At 47.8% G+C, this 23,966-nt stretch overlaps 1 protein-coding gene across 2 annotated transcripts; it reads left to right on the top strand.

Moving 5' to 3' along the window:
- Nucleotides 1-510: 510 nt before the first annotated feature.
- Nucleotides 511-23,257, top strand: LOC142774718 (uncharacterized). Of its 2 annotated transcripts, XM_075875632.1 has the most exons (9): nucleotides 518-761; nucleotides 2,215-2,276; nucleotides 8,298-8,433; nucleotides 11,145-11,218; nucleotides 11,937-12,057; nucleotides 13,446-13,489; nucleotides 16,844-16,967; nucleotides 17,682-17,743; nucleotides 22,073-23,257. In XM_075875632.1, the coding sequence occupies exons 1-9, from the start codon at nucleotides 697-699 to the stop codon at nucleotides 22,588-22,590; spliced, it is 1,206 nt and encodes a 401-aa protein (XP_075731747.1). In that variant the 5' UTR covers nucleotides 518-696; the 3' UTR covers nucleotides 22,591-23,257. The 2 variants fall into 2 exon arrangements, with proteins under 2 accessions (XP_075731748.1, XP_075731747.1); XM_075875633.1 differs by lacking the exon at nucleotides 17,682-17,743 and having other exon boundaries at nucleotides 511-761; nucleotides 22,073-22,233.
- Nucleotides 23,258-23,966: the final 709 nt, after the last annotated feature.

Raw genomic sequence — 23,966 nt, 5'->3', positions numbered from 1 at the left:
CTATTAGTTCTGATAAATACTTTGTCTAACAAAGAAAACAAGACTTCACGTTCACATTTCTTTTCTACCAAATTTCGTATAATTTTGCGTCCGGTGTTGCGTCGTTTCCTTCTGTGTCGTTTCTTTATGCGAAGCGATAGACCCACTGGTATGACCACGCACGTTCCTTTGGGCTCCTTGAGTGGGAGTCTGACTCTTACTATTATGCCGCTTAATATTTTGACACAAATAAAAAGCCTGAAAGGTCACGCTAGCCGTAACCGTCGCTGATAACCTTGCGCAATAACGCTGAATGCAAATAACACTATGCGATCAAGCGCGACACACATACACAAGGCACGATTCATGGACTTCCGTGAGACCTTACACGGAATGCTGTTCTAGCAGTGTGACACATTACGAGATATCCTGGAGTGCGATTACGCGAGACGAAGGCGTGATTGTCTGGATTGTAATAAAACGCAATAAGAGGAGGGGGGGGGGAGAATGCATTGTGCCGTAGGGGTTGCATGTGTCCAAGCGAAGGGCACGCATGCATCGTATCATATCTCGTAATCATGCTTCGAATTTTAGGCATATGGGTGTCAGAATGCACTACGACGCACCCTTGTATGCGTTGGTCAACTTCATCCGCGACAGTGTTATCTCATAGCTGCGAAAAGAAGTTGCACAGTTCCCAAGGGGACGTGTACGACCATGGCCGGGGAAACAACACGACGATGGTGGGATGGAAGCTGGCCGTCGGCCCAAGGCCACGAAAGGTAAGCCAACGTGCAAGTTTACTTGTGAATTAAGTGGGGCACCCCCTGGTACGACCCGGCTTCTAGGTCACTGATGCTTCATACTTCGCGACAGCGTTACCCAAAGGGACCATGAAATGCTTCTGGGGATATTTTACAAACGATTTGATCGGTGCCTCAAGTCCTGATGGTAATCGGTGCGTCAAGTGAATTACCTCTTACGAGACTTCGAACATGCTAATAAATGCCTACTGTTCACAGTACCCGCAGGTCGCGAGATCAAATCCCGGCTGCGGCGGCTGCATTTTCAGTGGAGGCGGAAATGCTGTAGGCCTGTGTGCTTAGATTTTGGTGCACGTTAAAGCACCCCAGGTGGTCAACATCTCCGGGGCCCTCCAATACGGCGTCTCTCATAATCGTATGGTAAATATGGGACCGGGCGCACGAAGGTCACTGCAATCGTTGCACTCTCTCTGTGTGCGAAAAAATTGCGCTTTTCAGACACAGCGAAGTAACTGAGACGCTTATTTTTGTTTCCACCGAAAGAGTATCCGACGCGCACGGAATGCTGTGCGAGGTTGCATGTGCGATATTTGGAGATGCAGCGTTCTTGGTCTGACGACGCAGTCCGGACACTGCCTCGGCACGTTAGGCTTAGCAGGTGCCGCTAAGCAAGCAACATATCTCTCTAATATCAATAAAACGTACCTGCTGCTTTAGTGCCAGAGTGAGATGAAACAAATCGGACTGATTTCACCATTTGTTTACTGCTGTCAGCGCAGTGGGCGTGTAGCAAGAGCAAGTCCGAATCGAAGCGGGCAGTTACTTCTGCCTGGGAGCTGCCATGTTGATTTGTAAACAGTCATCGGTGGTAACCGACACAAAAAATTAACTTCATAAGAAATAAATGCGATGAAGAACAAACATATTATGTATCGATGTGGCGTACAATACTTAAAGAAACGCCAATTCTAGCCAATCCTATCAACGTTAACTTACTTATATGGGGAACTACATTTCGCTGTGCAAGCGTATGGCTTTTTTACACCCCGTAGCTTTGGTAGTACTGAACCAAAGTGGTGAAATAGTTTTTCTTTTATAAGTGCGAGCGATAGAAGCTTGCCGACCAAGCTCCTAAAAAACAGCTGATCGATATGGCATGCGAGTAGTTTGTTCCACAAATAACTTGATAAGCAAGATGTAATCTTGTCAGTCGGGCTAGACCTGCGTGCTACAGATGCCAGTACTACAAAGCGCAAGATGATGTTCGTGTCTTGCTCAGTGGGAGTACTTCGTGCCATTTCCCTCGCATGTGTTTGAAGCTATACGCAGCCACTCATCGCTGTTCACGCCGTGTAATAAAAATGGTACAACGTACGAATGATACCTGGATGCATGTTGGGATGCCATGTCACCTTTTTGTCACCAATGGAAACATGCGCCTTGATACTTTTTCCCTGCTTTGTAAATGCAGTTACGAGGCTACCATGTCCACTTTCCAACACCAGGCTTCTGACGCCGCAGCTCCTTCTTACGGTATGTAAGCGAAGAATTTTGACCAAATTTAGGTTTCTTGGAGGCGCGAAGAATCACAGGACTAGGCTATCTTGCCGTACGAAATGCGCATGTTGAAAAACACATCTTGAGCTTTTGAATATGGGGTCACGCTGCCTTTTGGGTATTCGGTGGGGATGTTCAGGCCTATAGTCCTGGCGCTATGAGGCATAAGTGTGAGTGATGTGAAGAAGAAAACGCATTGTTGGCAAGCAACATCGCCACCGCCGCTTGGGTACTGGGTGCTGGGCTTCGCTCGCTCGGCTCGTGCTGATCATCGCCGGCATCTGCTTGACCGTTGCTCTTGTCCGATCGTGTTTCGTCGTAGGACCACCGTCGCAACAGTCGCCAATAAACCCTTTTTCAATTGGTGGAGGGTGCTGACATTCCCCGTCGCCTGAACCTGGGTGCTGCCATTCGCCGTGGCCTAAACCTGGAGCTGCGCAACCGAACGCTACCTCCCATCATGGCTACCAACAACGCGCAACCTGGCTCTTCCACTCCATCCCCCAGCAACCCCGGCGTTCTTCGTTTGCGAGAGCCCAAAGTCTTTAGCGGAGCTGATGAGACCGACGTGGAAGACTGGTTCGCTAACTACGAACTGGTGAGCGCAAACAACAAGTGGGATGACGCGGACAAACTGACTAACGTCATCTTTTATCTCACTGACGTGGCCGAAATGTGGTATAACAACCACAAAAATGACATTACGACGTGGTCCATCTTCAAAACGTCGTTTGCTGACGTTTTCGGCCGACCCGCTGTCCGCAAGTCCAGAGCCGAACAACGCTTGCGGACTCGCGCACAGAAGCCATCTGAATCGTTCACCAGTTATATCGAAGACATTATTGGTCTTTGCAACCGCGTGAACAACGCCATGCCCTAGTCGGAGAAGATTCAACACATCCTCAAAGGGATAAATGACGGCGCATTTCAGATGCTCCTGGCGCGCAATCCTGCCACCGTTGCGGAACTTGTGACGTTATGTCAAAGCTTCGACGAGTTGAGGAAGCAGCGCGCCCTGACTCGGCCATTTGCCTCACACGCTGACTCACTATCAAGTCTTACTTCTGTTCCTGATTACTCAACAACCCTGCAAGAGATCAAAGACTTTGTGCGTGAAGAAGTAGCTCGGCAGCTGTCGTTGATTCCCTTCACGCAGCAGCCGCCTTCCTCTCGTCTGCCCTCCCCACTCCGCGACGTTATTGCCGAAGAGGTAGCTCAGGCTGTGCCCGTCGCTGCCCACCAGCAGCCTGTGGCCATGCCTGTTCCCCATGCGCCGGCTATGCAGCCCGTGGCCGCGCCTCTTACTTATGCCCAGGTGGTACGCAGCAGACCTCGCCCGCAGCTTTTGCCACCCATGCCTGCAGTTGCTCCCCACTCTACCCCTCTTTCGACACCTTGGGCCGCACCGCGAGTCAGCAATTCCTGGCGCACTGCTGACAATCGACCGATCTGCTACGCCTGTGGTACTCCAGGACACGTGGCACGATATTGTCGTCGTCGCTTCCAATCGCAACACAACACTACTTGGCCGTTACCGTATGACCCGCAGCCCACGCACCTACCTGCTCCCTATCCTTCACCGCAGTATGGCTACACTAATCTTCCCGAGTCTCAGTCACCCCGGCCCCCAGCTCCGACTCACTCTCCCCGCTCGCCGTCTCCTCGCAGGCGATCTCTGTCCCCAATGCGTCCCCGACCCGCTTCCTCCAACCGGGAAAACTGAACGCCGCAGTTCCAGAGGCAAGAACTGCGCCGTCATCGAAATGCCCAAGTCCTCGCACTTCACCTGCTAACGTCGTCGCCATATCTGTCGATGGTGTTTCTACCTTTGCCCTCATCGACACAGGTGCTGCCGTTTCTGTTATAGCCGCCCAGCTCTGCCGCTCCCTACGCAAAGTGACCATGCCGCTCTCTGGATTATCGCTTCGTACGGCTAGCGCACAACCAGTTCGACCTCTCGGCACCTGTACAGCCCGCATTTTCATCCAAGGCTCTATGTACGTTGTCGAGTTCATCGTCCTTTCGGTGTGCTCGCATGACGTTATCCTCGGGTGGGACTTCCTGTCACATCATCATGCCGTCATCGACTGCGCACGCGCTGAAGTTCAATTTTCGCACCTGTCTGACGAACCTTTGCACGAAACTCTTGAGCGGTCCCCAAAACTCGTCGTACGTGAAGACACTGAAATTCCGCCAGCCTCTCTTGCCGTTGTCCCTGTTTGCTGCGATGACCATAACGACGCTACAGTAATGTTTACACCTTCCGACATTTTCATGAGCCGCAGAGCCGTTTCCTTGCCTTTCGCTACACTCGACGTCACTGCGGGCCGAAGCAATATTTTCGTCCACAACCCCCTTTCTGCACCGCTTACGCTACTTGCCGGCGAATGTCTCGGTCGAGTGGAGTACCTCAATTCCTCTTTATTCCTTAACATGCCAGACGAATCGTGCAGTAGCGCCTCGACCGAACTTCATGCCCTTTCCCCACTGGAATGCCCACCGAGCTCATCGAGTGACACCTTCTCGAGTTCCATCGCCGACACCTTAAGTGCCCATGAACGCGCCGAGCTTCTTAATCTCCTCCAGCACTTCGCGAATTCATTCGACGTTTCTCAGCCGCAATTGGGTCGGACTTCCGCAGTGCACCACTACATTGACACCGGTTCACACCAGCCATTGCGTCAAAGACCGTACCGTGTCTCTGCTGCAGAACGTCACGTCATCAACGACCAGGTCGAAGAGATGCTACGCCGTCGCGTTATTCAACCATCGCACAGTCCTTGGGCATCTCCTGTCGTTCTAGTTCGAAAGAAGGATGGATCGATTCGCTTTTGCGTCGACTACCGGCGATTAAACAAGGTGACGCGGAAAGACGTCTATCCACTACCGCGCATCGACGACGCCCTTGACAGCCTCCAAGGAGCCGAATTCTTCTCCTCCTTAGACTTACGATCTGGATACTGGCAGGTTCCTATGGCAGAAGCTGATCGCCAGAAAACTGCGTTCATTACACCAGATGGCCTGTACGAATTTAACGTAATGCCATTTGGTCTTTGTAATGCTCCTGCCACGTTTGAACGACTCATGGACAACACACTGCGTGGACTGAAGTGGTCTGTGTGTCTATGCTACCTCGACGATATTGTAGTTTTCTCTCCCGATTTTGCTACACATCTGCTTCGGCTCCAACTGGTTCTGACGTGTTTAACCAACGCTGGGCTCCAACTGAACCTTAAAAAGTGCCGCTTCGCCGCGCGAGAGCTGTCCATCTTAGGGCACATCGTGTCCAAGCATGGTGTTCGACCCGACCCTGCAAAATTGCGAGCAGTCGCTGAGTTCCCGAAACCTACTACACTGAAAGAATTACGCAGTTTTGTCGGACTATGCTCGTACTTCCGGCGCTTCGTGCGAAATTTTGCGTCGATCATGTCACCACTGACCAACCTCCTACGCGGTGATGCAGACCTTTCATCCTGGTCTTCTGACTGCGACGTCGCGTTTGCCACGCTCCGTAGTCTGCTAACATCTCCTCCAATTCTTCGGCATTTCGACCCAACAGCTGCAACGGAAGTTCACACAGACGCTAGTGGGGTTGGTCTAGGCGCCGTCCTCGCCCAACGCAAGCCGGGCTACTCCGAATACGTCGTCGCTTATGCGAGCCGCACACTTACTAAAGCTGAGGCCAATTACAGCGTCACTGAAAAAGAGTGCTTGGCGCTAGTGTGGGCGCTTCGCAAGTTCCGCCCTTATTTGTACGGTCGCCCATTCGACTTGGTAACGGACCACCATGCACTTTGTTGGCTCGCCACATTGAAAGATCCTTCTGGCCGCCTAGCTCGGTGGGCACTGCAAATCCAGGAGTACGACATTCGTGTCATCTATCGCAGCGGGCGCAAGCATTCTGACGCCGACGCCCTGTCGCGTTCGCCTTTACCTCCCGACTCGGCCTGCGGAACCACTGGTACTAACTCCGTCGCCTCTCTCGACCTCGACTCCTTTACCAGTGAACAACACAAGGACCCGTGGATCGCTTCCCTTTTTAACTGTCTCTCTGGATCGTCAACCACTGCGGTACCACAATCTCTCCGACGTCAAGCTGCACATTTCGCCATTCGTGATCGGCTGCTACACCGACGCAACTACGCCCCCGAAGGTCGTAAGTGGCTCTTGGTTGTCCCGCGCAGCTTGCGATCACAAATCTGCGCCTCCTTTCACGACGATCCCCAATGTGGTCATGCCGGAGTTTTCAAAACTTACGAACGCATTCGCCATCGCTTCTACTGGCGCGGAATGTATAATTTCGTTCGAAAATTCGTTATGGGCTGCCCTGACTGTCAACGCCGCAAATCACCGCCTTTCCACTCGTCCGGTGCGCTTCAACCGCTTCCGTGCCCTGCCAAACCTTTCGATCGGATCGGAATCAATCTCTATGGCCCTCTACCGACAACATCAGATGAAAATCGGTGGATCATAGTCGCTGTGGACCATTTAACACGCTACGCTGAGACAGCCGCCCTTCCAAGTGCCACTGCGCGGGACGTAGCATCCTTCATCCTTCATCGCTTCATACTACGACATGGTGCACCTCGAGAACTACTAAGCGACCGAGGTCGAGCCTTCCTATCAGAAGTCGTCACGTCTCTGCTTTCTGAATGCCATGTTGTTCATCGCAAGACCACGGCATACCACCCGCAGACTAATGGGCTCACGGAAAGACTTAACCGCACCCTTGGCGATATGCTCGCCATGTATGTGACATCCGATCATACTAACTGGGATCGCATTCTTCCATTCATCACGTTCGCATATAACACCGCGACACAGTCTACCACTGGATTTTCACCTTTCTTTCTTCTTTATGGACGCGAACCATCTCACACCATCGACACTCTCCTTCCATACCGTCCTGACGCATCCGAATGCCCATCTGTGTCCGAAGCTGCCCGAAATGCGGAAGAGTGCCGTGAACTCGCACGCACCTTTACGTCACAAGAACAACAGCGCCAGAAAGAAAACAACGCCGACTCTTCACAAAGCCCCAGCTATTCCCCGGGATCACTTGTATGGCTGGCTGTTCCTTACCAAACCCCCGGCATTTCCTCAAAACTCGTTCCAAAGTACGAGGGCCCATACCGCGTTTTGGAGCAAACCTCGCCGGTGAATTTTCTCATCGAGCCACTTTCCCCATCTGACGACATGCGCCGGCGTGGACGTGACATCGTCCACGTCGCCCGCCTTAAGCCATATCATAGCCCTCTGCCTCCAGACTCTTAGGTCGCCAGGATGGCTCTTTTTTGGCGGGGGCAAATTGTGAAGAAGAAAACGCATTGTTGGCAAGCAACATCGCCACCGCCGCTTGGGTACTGGGTGCTGGGCTTCGCTCGCTCGGCTCGTGCTGATCATCGCCGGCATCTGCTTGACCGTTGCTCTTGTCCGATCGTGTTTCGTCGTAGGACCACCGTCGCAACAGTCGCCAATAAACCCTTTTTCAGTGATAATATATCAGGCATAAGTGTGAATGACCCATATTTTAATGACCCGAAATTGGAACTTGTTGTCTTTCATAAATTAAAGAGGAGTGCTCAGGACTCTAGCCCGCACTCTTAAGTAGCTGCACAGGACTCATAATAGCACGCGTCACAGCAACGAGTGACGAAGCCAAGTTTTCATGAAAGAGACAAAATGCGTAAAAAAAAGTCTTTTGAAATCTTTAGCTGGGTTCGGAAGATAAAGAATAAAATATTGGAAGAGCTACATATCTCTACTTATTATTTGTGCGAAAACATATACCAAGAAGACCTTCAGAAGGCGAGGCGGATGTCATCTTTCCGTTAAGCAATTCAGCTCAAACTTCCAGATCGCAAGTGCAAGCAAACATTCGTAAGTTCTAGACAGTCTAACTCTCTGCTTCAAGCCTTTTTTTTTTGCTTTTGAAAAGGGAGTTCTGTTTCGCAAAGGTATTGTCACAGTGTGCTTGAACAACGCTTCTGTTTTTAGGGCACGTAGATCAGTTACAATGCGGAACAACCGATTTCTGGATCCCAACGGACGACACCAGCGCCTTCTTCAGACTGCCAAGCACAAGCCAGAATTTCCGGATGCTAGGACCAGACATTTCAGGGAACAACGCGAGGTAAGCCTTTTCAAGGAATGACCACACCATTGAGGTGGCAAAAAAACACGTTACACTCAAAAGCGAGACATTGACGATAAGAGATTACGAACTACCAACATTGGTGGGGATGGAGTGTTTGTGTGCCAGCATATTTGTCATCAGTAGTATCTTTGGAGCCATTACGAATAATGAGGGTTTGAAAACAAGAGTGCCAGAATTGGTGGGCCGCGAAAGCTATTGCTTCCACGGTAGTTAACTACTGTTCTGGAAGGTCTGGATGCCGCGAAAGCTGTTTTTTTATTTTTATTTTTTTGATGTACGAACTGTGTACAAGGGTGTTGGGTCCTCTGTCAGGCTATATGCCTTTAACCCCAACATCCTTTTGTTTCTTGTGTCTTGTACAAGAAAACAATAAAACAAATTTTGAAAATTGAAATTGTTCTAAAGGTAGATCGTTACGTTCATCGTGGAAATTTGCAGCTTTTGAGAACTTATGTTTACAGCCAAGCTCTGTATGGCAAGGATTCGATATTTCTTCACATGCCTCCTCTACAACTCTTCCCCAAAGAGTGAGGGTGAAAGAGCCTACACCTAAAGCAAACACACATCACCACTCTCCGAAATGGGAAAGGAAGTTTTTCGAAGAAATTCTCTTCCTACAGGTCGTATAGGGCGTTGCTAAGGTGCCTTGTTCATGCTCCTATCACATCGCTTGTTTGCGCGGCTGTTCAACGGAACGCCAGCTGCGGGTCACCGCATTGAACTTCACTTCTTTCACTAATGGATGGGGGCGCCACCTATACAGACCCTTCGGAGAGTCAATTCACCAATTAATAACTATTGATCACGAATAATTTCGCGTCTGTGACTGCCGTTCATCGTGCTAGTGGCCGCCACAGTTCAAGACATTAAGCAGCTTCAATGCCGGGGCACCAAAGCATGCCGCTTGCTCACGTATACCCTTGCGTTGTTTTTACATGGTGGTGGTGGTAGTGATTAGAATGAAGAGGAAAAAGGCACCTAATTTCTGTCTGCCTTCAGACGACACGGCGCAGTGCCTTATAGGGGTGGGGGGAAGGAGGGATAAAAAGAATAGAAGGAAAATAGACGGAGAAGAAGACAGCCAAGCGAAAGAAAAAAGAAGGAGATAGAAAAGTGGGGATCCGGTCGAAGCAGTCCAAGGGCGGGGTGCCACAATGCGAGAGCTGCACGGCGTCAGGAGACCGCGGAGGGCGAACCAGTCGGCGGGAGCTACGCTGATGTCGGAGATCGCGAGGGCACAACCGTCCAGCTTGAAATCCTGCGAGCGAATCCACAGGAATTACATGCGAAGCAGCTTTTTGCTAGAGGCAGTGTCCGTCCTTCCCTCACTCGTCCACTCCCCCACTGCACGTGCTCGTACCTTTCCTCCCTCTCTCTCGTTTCCGTGAGAGAGAGCAGGTCTTCTTTGTCCTTAGTCGTTCATCGTTGGTCTTCCGGCAGTCTACGTTTCCGTGCGATAAAGCCCGTCTACATCCGCCAGCATGGGATCACGCTCGGGCGTTTGCGTTGAAAAGAGCTGTCTAGCAGTCCTATAGTCATGATCACAGGCAGCGTTTGCGGAAGCGATCACTGGTATTAAGCGATAGTTACCGGCTTCGTTAGTCATGTAGAAGCTCTGGATGGTGGTACACCTGCTTAAGGCGACGTAGACTAGTTGCTGTGGGTGCCGTTCACCACCTTCCCGCTGCTTTGTCATCACACTTAATTTGGTTCCATTTAGCGGGAAATGGTGTAATTACCTCCAACCGTAATCACGGAGAATATAATGGGACGCAAAAGTTTTCGTACGCAAGACGCTTTGGAGCGCAGAGAAAATCTCTATAGCGAAATGTATGTACAGTGTACTTGTAGCCTTAAAAAAATGTTTTGTCACACATGTCATGTTTTACATGCAACCGTTCGTCATTAATCTTCCCAGAGAAAATGGCACATAAAATTTGTGAACCAAGTGTTGTTTTTTTTTCACAAGATCTGATTTGCTGGTGTGTACTGAAAACTGGCAACTGCCTAATTTCTTATTCACGACTTCCAAGTAGCACTGAAAGCTTGGGTACTGCATGTGAATTAACTCCAGAAGGAAATACAAGCAAAAAAATTATACTGCTTTATACTTCATGTCGTGAAGTGTACGCTTAGCGATAAAACACAATAATCTCCTGACAGTGCTTCAGGGGCTTTTAACGCGACTGCTCGTCTTCGGGTGATGTTTACAAATTTATGTTGGAATAAGTGGCGCATGGTGTGTCCATATTGCACACGAATCGTTGCAGTAGGATACGTTATTTCAACTTTGTTTGTTTTTCTATAACCTTGCTTATGGCGGTACGGGGCCCTGCTACGGTGGTCTAGTGGCTAAGGTACTCGGCTGCTGACCCGCAGGTCGCGGGTTCAAATCCCGGCTGCGGCGGCTGCATTTCCGATGGAGGCGGAAATGTTGTAGGCCCGTGTGCTTAGATTTGGGTGCACGTTAAAGAACCCCAGGTGGTCTAAATTTCCGGAGCCCTCCACTACGGCGTCTCTCATAATCATATAGTGGTTTTGGGACGTTAAACCCCACATATCAATCAATCAATGGCGGTACGGGGCGCCGTCTTGCTCATATTATAGAGTTTTGACGTAAAGACTTCGCGTACTTGTGCGATCACTGCCTCTATGTATTATGTGATCGATACGTCTTGTATCTCTAGGACTTCTGGGACCACTTCGAACTTAGGACCGAGTATGGAGTACTACCGCGTCGACCATCTGCCCTCGTCTTTCGGTACGTGCCTTTCCCTTCCGCATTTTATCGCAAAATCTATAAACAAAAGGTGTGTGTAGCCAATCGAAAGTACTTAGATGACGTGTCTGCATACAGCGGGCCTCTCCTCTCGAAACTTTCCTTCTCAGCCTGATTTCCCATTGCAATGCAGAATCAACAGAAGTTCCTACAAGTGACGTTCGTCTTTTTTGTCGATGAAGTTTGCTAGTTCTATAGCATTGACTATGTTAGCGCGTGAAAAGTTGTGCCGGGGGCGCGGCTCACCGGTTCCTCTGTAGCAGGGGTCGGCAAACGTTTGAATCAGATGACCGAGTTGTACGCAGGGTCTGACATGACGGGGGTCAGATAAAAAAAATGTAGACAATGAAGTGAGACGACGGCTTGGAGACAACGAGAAAAAAAAATTTCGCGAATTAACAACAATGTACAGAACTGCAATAGATATTATGTTTGTTTAACTAAAAACATTCCTTACAATCGGTAAATGAAGTTACAGTCGAGATAGAAGCTTGACAGCCTAGATAAGAAGACCTGGGTGAGAGGTTGTGAATTGGCGCCCTGGGCCACACAACAGCACCGCGAAGGCCGCTGGTGGCAAGAACCCTGACCTAAAGTAATGTCTTATCCTTTCGTCCACGATTTTTTACGATGCAATGTTTTTAGTTCTTTGTGGTGATGTCACTCAATGGTTATAAAACAAATATGTTTTACAACACAGATGCTTACGATAACGGAAGCACTGGTGTTCTGAACCCGACATTCGTCAGACGTTACTGGGAAGCCAGTACAAGCTGCACAGACATCGAGCAGCCTTCATCCACACCGGAGGACAATCCGAGGCGAGTAGATGAGTAGAACAGAGTAACCAAGAGGCGAGCCCGAACGCATCTCTGGCGGTCAGTTTATTCGAGGTAGTTTGTCTGCGCTCAGCGGGGAATGTTAAACCGCTGCCTCGCGCTCGTCTGTTGCTGGTCATAGTTTCTGCAATGCGCGTTTCGGGCGGGATACGCCACAGTGAAATCAGATTGGTAGAAGTGTCTGGGAACGTTAGCATTGAAAGAAGCCCGGCCTGTCTATACTTACTCTTCCTACTCACGGCCAAATCCGGACGGCCAATGTCAGTGTTGACACAAAGATCTCACATTATACCCGCCTTCTCACGGGCCGCAAGTCATGCACACCAATAAGCTAAGTGTTCCTGCGGTTCATGCTTAGCAGTGTTGTTTCCTGAGGCAGTTAGTAGATGATGATGATGATGATGAAATGGTGGGGTTTGAGAAACGCCTTTGTCTTGTCTTGTGCGTTTGTGCTCTTGTGCTCGCGTCGTGACGCGCTGTCATAATTTATTTTGTGCGTGTTGTACGCAATATGACCTGTCCTATTCATTTATTAATGTGTTACGAAATTTTCGTTATGACTGACGTCATGTCATGTTTGGCATGAAAGGAATTAGTTCGCATGATGAGGACGAAAAGGAAAAAAAAACGAGCACACCACTGACTCCAAAAGAAGCGAATATTGTTCAAGAGGAATATATTTCATTTCAATGACGCGATACAAAAAAAAACGACTTGTTCACGCAAGGACTACCACTAACGCTTGTTTCCACAAGCTCTGCAATGGCACGATTATTTATTAGTGATGCTTCTACGGTGTTATTGCTTTTTTATTTGTGTTAATCGTAATACAAGTTTCAAGATACTAAGCAAAGGCAATTGTTGACCCGCAGGTCGCGGGATCGAATCCCGGCTGCGGTGGCTAGATTTTCTATGGAGGCTAGAATGCTGTGTACATCCGTGTGCCCAGATTTTCGTGCACGTTAAATAACCCCAGGTATTCGCAATCTACGGAGCACTTCACTACGGCGTCTCTGACTATCACATGGTGATCTTGTGAAGTTAAATCCTACATATGAATCAAAAGATGCCCCAACAGCGACACACACACACACACACACACACACACACACACACACACACACACACACACACACACACACACACACACACACACACACACACACACACACACACACACACACACACACACACACACACACACACACACACACACACACACACATTTATTTATTTATTTATTTGTTTATTTATTTATTGCTGCTCTCAACAGCCACGAAAAGCTTTTCGATAATCATACGCATTCTCTTCGCTTGTAGTGCCGCGCACAGACTTACAACAATGTTTTTTTTTTCTTTTTTAATCCACAGTGTTCCATCTGGCACAGCAGGACTTGAACACAGTGCCACCTACGGTACAATTTTTTCCTATTGTCAAGATTCCTACTGTATGTGTGAAACGCTGCTCGGCGACAAGTAACAAGTACAACTGAGACATACACTCCCTCTTGCTCACGATAGAGGAAGTTCCCATTAATGTATTTAACAGGACACATTCAGTCTACGTTTTTTTTTAGGTTTGAGGCTTAAGCACGAAACCGTATAAAAGTAATAAGCCGGCTCGGCGAATTCAATGATGAATCGACACGTTAAAACTCCCTCTCACTTGGGTGCTGCCGTTAAAATGGGCGTGGCAGAGTCCAGCCTAGTAATACATTTGTTATTGATTGATTGATTTGTGGGGTTTAACGTCCCAAAACCACCATTTTATTATAAGAGACGCCGTAGTGGAGGGCTCCGGAAAATACATTTGTTATCTTGAGTCCATTTGGGCAAAATTTTGGTGAGCCTGAGTCTCGGTGAGAGTCCGGTCGAGAAATATTTTTTTAACGCGACAGCGTTAAGCTCGTTTCGCAGGAATTCCGGCGTCGGCGTCGTTGCTTGTGAGCGAAAAATACTTTAATGCGGGACCGAAAAATCAAGAACGATGCAAATAAAAACAATTCTGCGGCAGAGTGGGCACCGAACTAGGGTTGTTTGGGTCCAAGCGCGGATCAAAACCGGGTCGCTTGCGTTGCAAGCGGATGTTCCACCACACGGCCACATCTTTTTTTTAGGGGCGAAGCTCCTTAAGGCGTGGGCTGTGCGTCCCCTCTATGTAGACACCTCTCGTTTAGTTCTTGCAGTGTTCACTAGATGATGGTACCGTCTCCTGTATGTAGCTACCTCTCGTTTAGTTCTTGTAGTGGTCACTAGATGGCGGTACTTGTAGCTGATGATGAAAAGATGCAAGATGTTATAAAACTAGATGGCGCTACTTGTAGTTGATGAAAGATGCGAGATGTTATAAAATAGGAATGATGTCACATACGGCACGTGTCATTGGTTGAAGGCAATCGTTCGATTTAGTGCGGCGACGTACGCGGGGGGGAGCGATGTAATAAAATCGAGTGGGCAAAATGTACAGAGGATTCATGGTTTACCAGGTTTACCTCCGAAGCTTCGCCCACTCATCATCATTCACTTCGTGGATATGGCGGCACTTTTTCATGGTATTTAACAAAGTATTTACGTAATAACGACAAAATAAAGCGAGCCCCGCCGCGGTGGTCTAGTGGCTAAGGTGGTACTCGGATGCTGACCCGGAGGTCGCGGGTTCGAATCCCTGGCTGCGGCGGCTGCGTTTCCGATGGAGGCGGAAATGCTGTAGGCCCGTGTACTCAGATTTGGGTGCACGTTAAAGAACCCCAGGTGGTCGAAATTTCCGGAGCCCTCCACTACGGCGTCTCTCATAATCATCAGTGGTTTTGGGACGTTAAGCCCCACATATCAATCAATCAATCAACAAAATAAAGCGAACAAAAGTACAATTACATCGCGAAAATGAGCGCTCAAGCGTTACTCATAAACCCTCAATGGCTAACACAGCGCGAGCTCTTCTCATCGAGAGTTCTTCCCCTCGTGTTATGCAAACAAGAAAGAGATGAGGTCAAACAGTTCTCCAAGATGGAGTGCCAGTCCTGTCTAAAGTCAAGCTCGTCGTAAATGTTCTTGAGGTGAATAGCCATTTGAATGAAGTGCGTGCTTGAAGAGGTGATGGGCTCTGCATTGCGGTCTTGCATTCGTGTCTTCCGGAAGCTGTGCATACCCACGAGAAAAAAAAAACATATCATATGGCACTTCATTTGCATGTTTGCGAAAACTGCCAAAAGAACTTCCTCTGCTTGGAAATACAGTAAAAGTAGCTTTTATGATTCACAAACAAACGCGTCCGGTATGCATGTTTCGCAATGCAAAATGAAACATTGTAGTAATAATTCGTGGTACAAGCGTCCATACCCAACGGGCATTGGGGTATGTGATTACCATAATGGCTCCTTGGTTGAATGTTGGTACCCCGCTACAAAAGGCCACACGCTACTGTGCGTATTCTCTTAAGGCTACGTAGTGAATGCAAAGCAAATTCAAAAAGGTTTCATGCACAAAGTGTTTGAACTGCGCACTCACAATAGAATGTCGCTGTCGCGTTCAACGCACAAGAGCGGAGCTTCAGGGTCCCCTAAAAACTTTTGTGCTTTTTGAACAGTTTGTATTTAAATGAACTAATTACATTAATTACTAATTAATCAGTGCTAAATAAATTTCTTGAATCAGTCAGAGAGCTCCACTCATTTGTTGACATGTGATAACGGTTCTATTTCCTGTATTAACCGCAAGCTTATCGACTACTATCATCAATAATAACGTACATTCGACACGAATCCTTATACCCCTGTCACACGGGCACCCGTGAAGACCGTTCAACTCCCTCGTCCTTACGACAACGAAGATGCGGTCGGTGTCACACGGCCACCCTTACGCAAACGAAGGCGAATGGAGCATTTCGCAAAGGACGTTCAACGATCTCCCTTCGCATTGAAACGAGGTACTCTCGTCCCCAGCAGTCTAGAGGTCAGAGAAAAATTTCGAGCACTAAGTGGCCGCAGTGAAAGAATAATACATTTTAGCAATATTAAACGTTCTTTCGTTGTAGTACTCATTCACAACGCGTGTTTGTTTACATATATTTACGCCCACCAGAGTTCACTTACTCTCAACACCGATGCCCTACACACACCGTGCCTCGCGAGTCGGGCCGGCCGGCGCCAGCCGATCAACGTCATTACCAGCGCAATATCGTACTACTTCTTCACGTCGTCCGCTGTCACTCATGGCTGAAGAACACAAAATGTGCGCTCACGAGGCAAGGAAGCATAAGAACTTTCGTACCGGGCATATACAGAGGTGACAGGCAACAAAACAACTAAAAGCACAATGTGGCCAGCGTCACTAGCAGCATTGCTACATTTAGCAAATGCGTTTTTATTTGAAATTATTTTAATGGTTTGTTAGTCGCATACCTACTTAGTAGTGCTTTTTTGTAAAATCTGCATAACGAGGATTCACAAAAAATTAATAGTGATGAAATTAGAATACTTCCCGAAAATCAAACAGCGCCAGTGGAGCCCCCTCGCGGCAACTGTTACAACCTTGTCATTGCCGTGTGACACTGCCACAACTCCTTCTCCGTCGAACCCCCAAGGGGAGATTTACGTTGACGGTGTTCAACGGAGTTTGGTGGTGGCCGTGTGACAGGGGTATTAATCGTGAATCTGGGACTTCCTGCATAACTCGCTGATCATTAAATGTTACTTAGCATCACCAAAAATGCCGGAGGCGAATCGCGGTACGCAAATCAACACGCTTCTTTTTGTTGTTGTTGTTGTCAGAGCACGTACCCATGTACCAAAACGGAGAGGCTGATATTCCGGATGACTTCATGGCCGCCATCGAAGCTACGGTGAGAGGACTGGAAATAAACAACGAATACGTCCCCTTGACGAACAGTGCGGGGTAAGTCCAAATTTTCATGTAGCGTTGAATGCTATAGTTAACAACACGTTGAAGTATCTTACACTTAGAGTGGAGCGCATATTCAAGTGCCACACATGCTCGCACCACATTCTGTTGATCTGTGTGTGCAAAGGGCACAGTTACTTAAGCAAGCGAAGAAGGGTATCCGAATATTTCATGGTCCGTCAATATTAGACGTGTGCAAAGGATCCGATGATCTTATTTTTGATTACCAGAGCAAGAAATAATGTTGTTCGTGGAGGCGAAGTGCCAAAGGCCAGGATATCATGGGCATTATCGTTATCCTTTTTTTTCTGTGCGTGTTAAGAATTATGTCCATGGATTGAAATATAAAATGGTCAATATTTCTTAGTTCTAATCACTCGATAATATAGAAATAAATTCGAACCGGTGGACAAGACACCCTTATGAATACGAGTCCACGATTGAAATCTCAAATAAATACTTCAGTAATGTTTATTTCTTGTTTTCAAAGTATACTCAAGCCATTGAAGTTTCCTGCAACGGGTATATGTGTAAATCTTCTCCACTGTTGTGTGTACTTGTGTGCAAAATGCCGAAAAGGAAATCAAAAAGCCACCCTCAAATGCAGAAAAAACTGCGCATATTAGCCGTGCCTGCTGTACTTGCGATTTTTTTTTCAATTGCTTTAAATACCCACTCTGGATATTGGTGGCCTTTGTTTGCCTGAAGGGCCCGAGGTGGCGCGATTAATGTCCAACCACAACCGGTGGAAGGCGCACCTTCTTCTCAAGGTAAGTGTGTGGAGGCTTTGATCAACTTTCGATTTTTGCGGGGAGAGACACAAGCACAGGATGAGGACATCTTGCCTTATGAAGAAAGCAACACTTAGCATTGGAATACTCAGTAGCATTTTGTATGCGCCGAAATGAATAACACCCTGGCTAGGAAGATTTAAAGTAACAAGTTTTTTTTTTTTTTTTTTGAAGCTTGGGATATCATAGGTTCAACGGTGCTTTCAAGAGCGGGAAGAAATGAATTCAGCAAAACGAGGTTTCGGTGAATATACATATATACAGGGTGCCCCAACTATCTTTCGCCAGAAAATAAAAATGACGACGCAAACAAATGCATGTTGCTGACTGTTGCCTAGAGTGAGTGAGACTATTTTTTTGTTCCGATTAATTACCTAATTACACCACTTTCACTAACTTTTTAAGCAATGAAGATGGACCAGGAATTCCTATGCGAAAGTTTTTCATCGGTTTGCAAAACGTCTGATTAAACATTTTTGAGCCTTATATCGGTTATACTATTGATTTTCTCCTAACTACAAATGCCCGCAAAGTACTAAACTATACCACGTGACTATCCCACTCCCGCACCAGTGCGCACGATAATTCTAGTGCCCCCTGACGTTCCGCGTACGAGCACCCATAGCATTCGCCCGATTGTGATGTCTCGACAGGACCACTTAACGCAGCACCAAATTGTTCTTTCAACGTGTTCAGGAAATGTAAAGTCCTCCTAAATTTTGCGTAAGGCCATCACAGTTACTATATAACATATGACGGCATCAACTTGGCATCTCGCAACATAGGTGGCAAAGTTAGTCACCCGCTTACAACAGAAATATTATAGCCTTCCTGATCAAGAACGACAAATTTTAGCATAATTACCACCTACTTTCAAGCGAAGAATGGTTAAGATAGTAAAATACTATGTTCGTGAGCGTCATAAAAATCTGCTCGGAACTAGTAAATACATGTATTTACTAACTGTTCACCTGCTTTTAAAGACAATAGTCTTTCTTGGGGACTTTCGACGCAACAATTTTGGTCTGTCGGTCTGTCTGTCTGTACATTTGGCTGTCCACTCCTAACGGTACTCTAAACGTGACCAAAGTGACCAAACAATGCTCCTAACGACCGACCCCATCCACAGCGCCGACCAATATTGCTCGAGATTCAGCGTTAATACTTGTGCGATTGTCAATTAAAAAGCAATCATTGCGCATATCTTAGGCACCATAACAACATGTCATAATTTTGTATGTGTGTCTTTTTACTAGAAAAAGGCATACACAAATAATTATAAGGACCGTAGCGTTTATTACGCTGCGCTGACCATGCAAGGCTTGCACAAAAAGGCAAGTGTTTACAAGCGCTTTGCTAAGACGACACGGTGGTGGCACCTACCCGTCGCCTTGCGTTCTACACATTATCACCTCAGAGACGGGCGCGCACGCCGAGCGCTTCGTTTTCCAGGATAACTGCCAGATAGCGCTCATGTGTCACGTGTGACGTGACTTGATGCGCTCGTTCGCCTCCGCTGCACGCTCGAGGCACTCTAACGCAGCGCGTCCAGAATACCATTCATTAATTTTATTGCACAAAATATCAAATAAACGTTTTGTTCACTCTCTCCAGACGCAAGACTATCGTCTTTCGACGATATTTCCAGTGTAACATGTAGATACAGGGCCAATTTTTTCAGTAGCATGGATGCACGCATTACATATAAATGAAGACAAGAAACTGCTACGCGAGTGATCAGAAAGAGACAGACTCGAAAACAAATCACTTTATTGGATCCTGAGAAATTTTTAACACGAAAGTGTTTCATTGCGGTGGTCCACCCCGACTCCGCTGACATACTTCCATCTTGGAAGTGACGTTGAAAAAAATGTCACCGCTTTGCCGCAAAGGCGAAGGAATTAACGCAACAGCAACAAATTGGAAAGTTACGCGCAGAATGGCAAGTAGGTCGAAACATGCCCCACGTTTCTCACGCACAAATGACGCTCGAAGCATACTCACAGGTACAGATGAGCGCGAATGAGCATCTCAGTTGTTACTTTGCTGCGTCTGATGAGCCCGCCGTTTTCGCAAACGGAGACTGTGCAACGATTGCAGTGACCTTAGTGTGCCCGATAACTGCAACAGAATCGTCCCGGTGACACCCTAAGGCTAGCCATGACGTACGATCTTCCCCACTGCAAGATAAGGGCGCGCGATCGAGTGTCCACCCCTTATTCTCTACTCCGGGCAAAGTAAGCGTATGGATGGATGGATGGATGGTTGGATGGATGGATGGTTGGACGGACGTACGGACGGACGGAACCGCTCAAAGTGGCCGAAGTTTTGCAAGAAATTCTTCGCATTTAAAACAGAAGAAAAGCGCCTGTCACGCGGAATCAAACCAGCAACCTCTCAATTTTCAGCGTGCAACGCTAACCACTACGCCACAGAGCGTACGTGATCGGGTCGGCTAACAGCAAGCCATTTATATAGACCATAAATCATTCGGCCGTCCCCAGAGCTCCGCCCCACCGCGGGGGTCTAGTCGCTAAGATACTCGGATGCGGACAGGCATGCAGGTCGCGAGATCGAATACCGGCATCGGCGACTGCAATTTCGATGGAGGCGAAAATGCTGCACGCCCGTGTGCTCAGATTCGAGTGCACGTCAAAGAACCCCAGGTGGTCGAAATTTCCGGAGCCCTCCAGTGCGGCGTCTCTCGTTATCGTATGGTCACTTTGGAACGTTGAACTTAACATATCAATCAATCAGTGCTGATTGTTTCGAAACTTTAGCGCATTTTTGTTATCTGTGGCGAGATGGCGCGACAGGTTCGTGCTGGGTGCGCTCTAAAGGTCGTCGTCTCCACGGTGCGTAGCGTGGTCTCTCCCGCACGCGCTTATCAGACTCTTAATTCAGGAGAGGACGAAGGTCAATTCGCACGCTGCCGCGGCCGCGTTTACGGAAGGAGCCCGCTGCTCACACACGAAGAAGTAGGAATTGTGACCATTGTTCGCGCTTGTCTTGTGTATTTTGTGGACTCCTTTCGTGCTTCTTCCTTTCTGTTTGAACAGCGCGCTTTCAGTGTCTAGCGGTGACAGTTGTTAGTGCGCGCTTTGACGGTGTGTGTTAATTTCGTGCGTGCTGTCTGGTTGAGGTGTGCACTGCAAGTTTCAAGCTGCTTGCCGTTCCTAACATGACTTTGTAATCTGTTGCTTTTGCTGAAACAATGCACTATAAACGCTCAACTACATCTGTAAAGACACGTTTCTATTTCGTGTTATACCGATTCCTATATAGGATCGGCCACGTTTTTTTTTCCTCGGCATTTAGCATGCAAAAAACCGTATCCAGCACTCTTCTGTTGTAGTTAAACATAGCAACTGATCGATAAATTCCAATCCCCAAAGTTAGCACAAACTTTAAGCACGTATAAACGAAGGAACAGGCGGACAGGCAGTGGGGTTAGCTGTTTATTAGACCGTCAGGATTCCGCAAGCAGCCTAGGAAACAAGAAAGAAAACAAAAACAAGATCATCGCTCTGTTTGAACCTTATCTCTAAGCCGGGTCATCCTTAAAAAGTGCAAGAACGCTACCAACGCCTCTAAAGCTAAGGACGCACTCGACGATTTTCCCAGGGCCTTATTTTTCAAAAAAAAAAAGTCATCATCAGGCCACTTCAACATAATACAACGTACTCTTCTCAGCGCGCCGAGCCGGGGACACTCATCGAGTGGCGGACCAATCCTTTTTGAGTAGCTTAAGTTATCGCAAGTTATTTGTTGGCCATTTCAATCGCAGATGAAGAGACATTGCTCAACACCACACCAGGCCACAAGAGTCGCATGAGCGCCTCCTAAGCTCCAGATATACTGACTGAAGGCAGAGTTTAGTTTGATAAACGGGTACAAGCTATAGCTGTGTAGACGAGCTTTGGTCAATTTTAACGTCTTCCACTGCTCAAGTATGGCTTCACGTGCGATCCCCTCCCCTCCCCCCCCCAAAAAAAAATCTCCATTGAAGCTGTCTGTTCGCCAAGTTATGAAATCTTGAAAAGATTCGCATACGAACAAAGCAGTGAATGAGACAGCAACTTACTGTACTGTGTTGTACGAGGTAAGGCAAAGAGGGTTGGGGAGTTCTTACATCCGGGCAGAGCATGCATACAACACATGGGGTGGTGTGGTCAGCTCGGACTTTATACATAAAATCCCACCGACGGTGATGACAGAAACATCCGTGACAGTGTCAATATAATTGTTATACCTACAAAAAAGAACAATGTATGCGTCTAATACATTGCGTTGTTCGCTTACTCGCAGGGGTACTGCAAGTTCCACGCAATGAAAACGGTCCAATGACGGTGTCCGTGGCGGAGCCTAGCACCGCAAGAAGCCACCAGGGTCGAGGACTCTACAAATGCGAGATATGCTATACGTCGTTCAGATGGGCAGGAAATCTTACGCAACATCTGCGTCTCCATATGGGCGAAAACCCCAAGCAATGCGGCGTGTGTCACAAAGTATTTGCGCGAAAGTCGCATCTCGATACGCATCTCCGCGTTCATTCCGGTGAAAAACCCCACAATTGCGGCATATGCGACAAAACGTTTACGCGAAAACTCAGTCTCACCTACCATCTCCGCACTCATTCAGGCGAGAGACCCTACAAATGCGCCATATGCGCTAGATCCTTCGCAGTGCCGTCAAGTCGTCGTAGACATGAACGATTGCACGCGGCGGACGAACCATCGAAGTGCTACGCATGTGGTCTTTCATTCATGGAAACGTACGCTCTTGCACTTCATCAATTCGTCGAACATAGGCAAGACACCCTGTAAGCCTATTCCTCCTCCGAAAACGGATTAGAACCAATCGAAGAGGTCATGGATCACCCAGTAGGTTCACTGTCGGGCTTATGTGTACTCTTTGCTGGTGAATTAAGGGTCAAATCACTCGCCTGCTTAAAAAAAACAAAAGCTTGTACGTGTCTGCCTTAATCACGTAATTCAACGTCCATTCTTGCCTGCGTACTGGAGCGTTCGTTTTTTAAAGGAATAGTTCTCTTATCGAACAAGCGGGCGGACATTTTGTGCGCGATTTGCGCACGGAATTCATTTTCATGTTCATTTTTTTACACTTGCCTTTTACATTATGTGACGCGCCCAGCAAGCCTTCGTATAGCAATGCATCAGAGAGTTTCATAGCTCTAATTTTTTTCAAGACCTGCGGGAAAACCAGTGCATAAGCAACAACTGCGAAAAAACCAGTGCATAAGCAACAATAGCCTTTTTACTTTCTAAAAATGACGCAGACATAGCTTGAAACTCCACGTGTGACAAGCCGGTTTCTCGGCTAGTGACAAACGGCGGTATTCGAGAGATGTAGGGAACAATATTGCTTGGTATTTGAAAATCGCGGGAAGAAACGTCACCTCAAGCACCTAAAAGTTCACTGCAAAAAAATTTTAATACTATCCGGTATTCTATATACCTCCCCAAACCACAATATGATTATGAGAGGAGTTGAGGGCTCCGGAAATTTGAACTATCTTGTGTTCTTAAGGGTTTTAGAAGATGAAGGTGTGTTTTGAATAGAAGCTACTTCTGCTAACTCCGGCGTATTTCAGTTGTAATTTAAGTCTGTTGATCAGTTTTCGCTGCTCCCTTGGAGGGGATGGATGTAGACCATCCCGGGCGCCTGCCGGCACCAGCGGCGTCAGCGGCGGCCGCCTCCAGGAAGCGGATGGGACAAGCGAGTGACAGCGACAGTGAAGATACTCATGCTTACTATCTCAGCAGTGAGGACTTCTCAGATGACGGTTTCCAACCTGTGCTGAGCCGCAAAGTGAAGAGGAGAAACATGAGGACATCCTCATCCTCAGCTATTCAAACTGTAAGTGAATCGCCAAAATCGAACACTTATACCATCCTGTTTCTGCCTGCACTTCCTACCGTCAGCATGAAACGCCTTAACAGACAGTCTGTGTCGAGGTCTCTGGAAACGCTCGTGCCTAATGAGATCACGGACATAAGAGTGAACGCCAGAAAGAATATACTGGCTGTGGACGTTTTGCACGCAAGTGCGTTGGGCGTTCTGCGCAGTGTAACTGACTTGGACGGCAACCAGGTGCGCTCTCATGTTCCCTTGGGATGTGATGTAGTAACCGGCGTGATCTACGACGTTGATGTGACTATTTCCAATAATGACTTACAAT

This window comes from Rhipicephalus microplus, chromosome 10 (assembly GCF_043290135.1).
Source record: "Rhipicephalus microplus isolate Deutch F79 chromosome 10, USDA_Rmic, whole genome shotgun sequence".
Classification (NCBI taxonomy): domain Eukaryota; kingdom Metazoa; phylum Arthropoda; class Arachnida; order Ixodida; family Ixodidae; genus Rhipicephalus; species Rhipicephalus microplus.
This window is presented reverse-complemented; position numbering and strand designations above follow the sequence as displayed.

Coding starts and splice junctions, on each gene's coding strand:
- LOC142774718 (XM_075875632.1), top strand. CDS start 697: ATGGCCGGGGAAACAACACGACGATGGTGGGATGGAAGCTGGCCGTCG. Junction 762..2,214: donor TCGGCCCAAGGCCACGAAAG/GTAAGCCAACGT, acceptor TTGTAAATGCAG/TTACGAGGCTACCATGTCCA. Junction 12,058..13,445: donor ACACCGGAGGACAATCCGAG/GCGAGTAGATGA, acceptor TTTAATCCACAG/TGTTCCATCTGGCACAGCAG.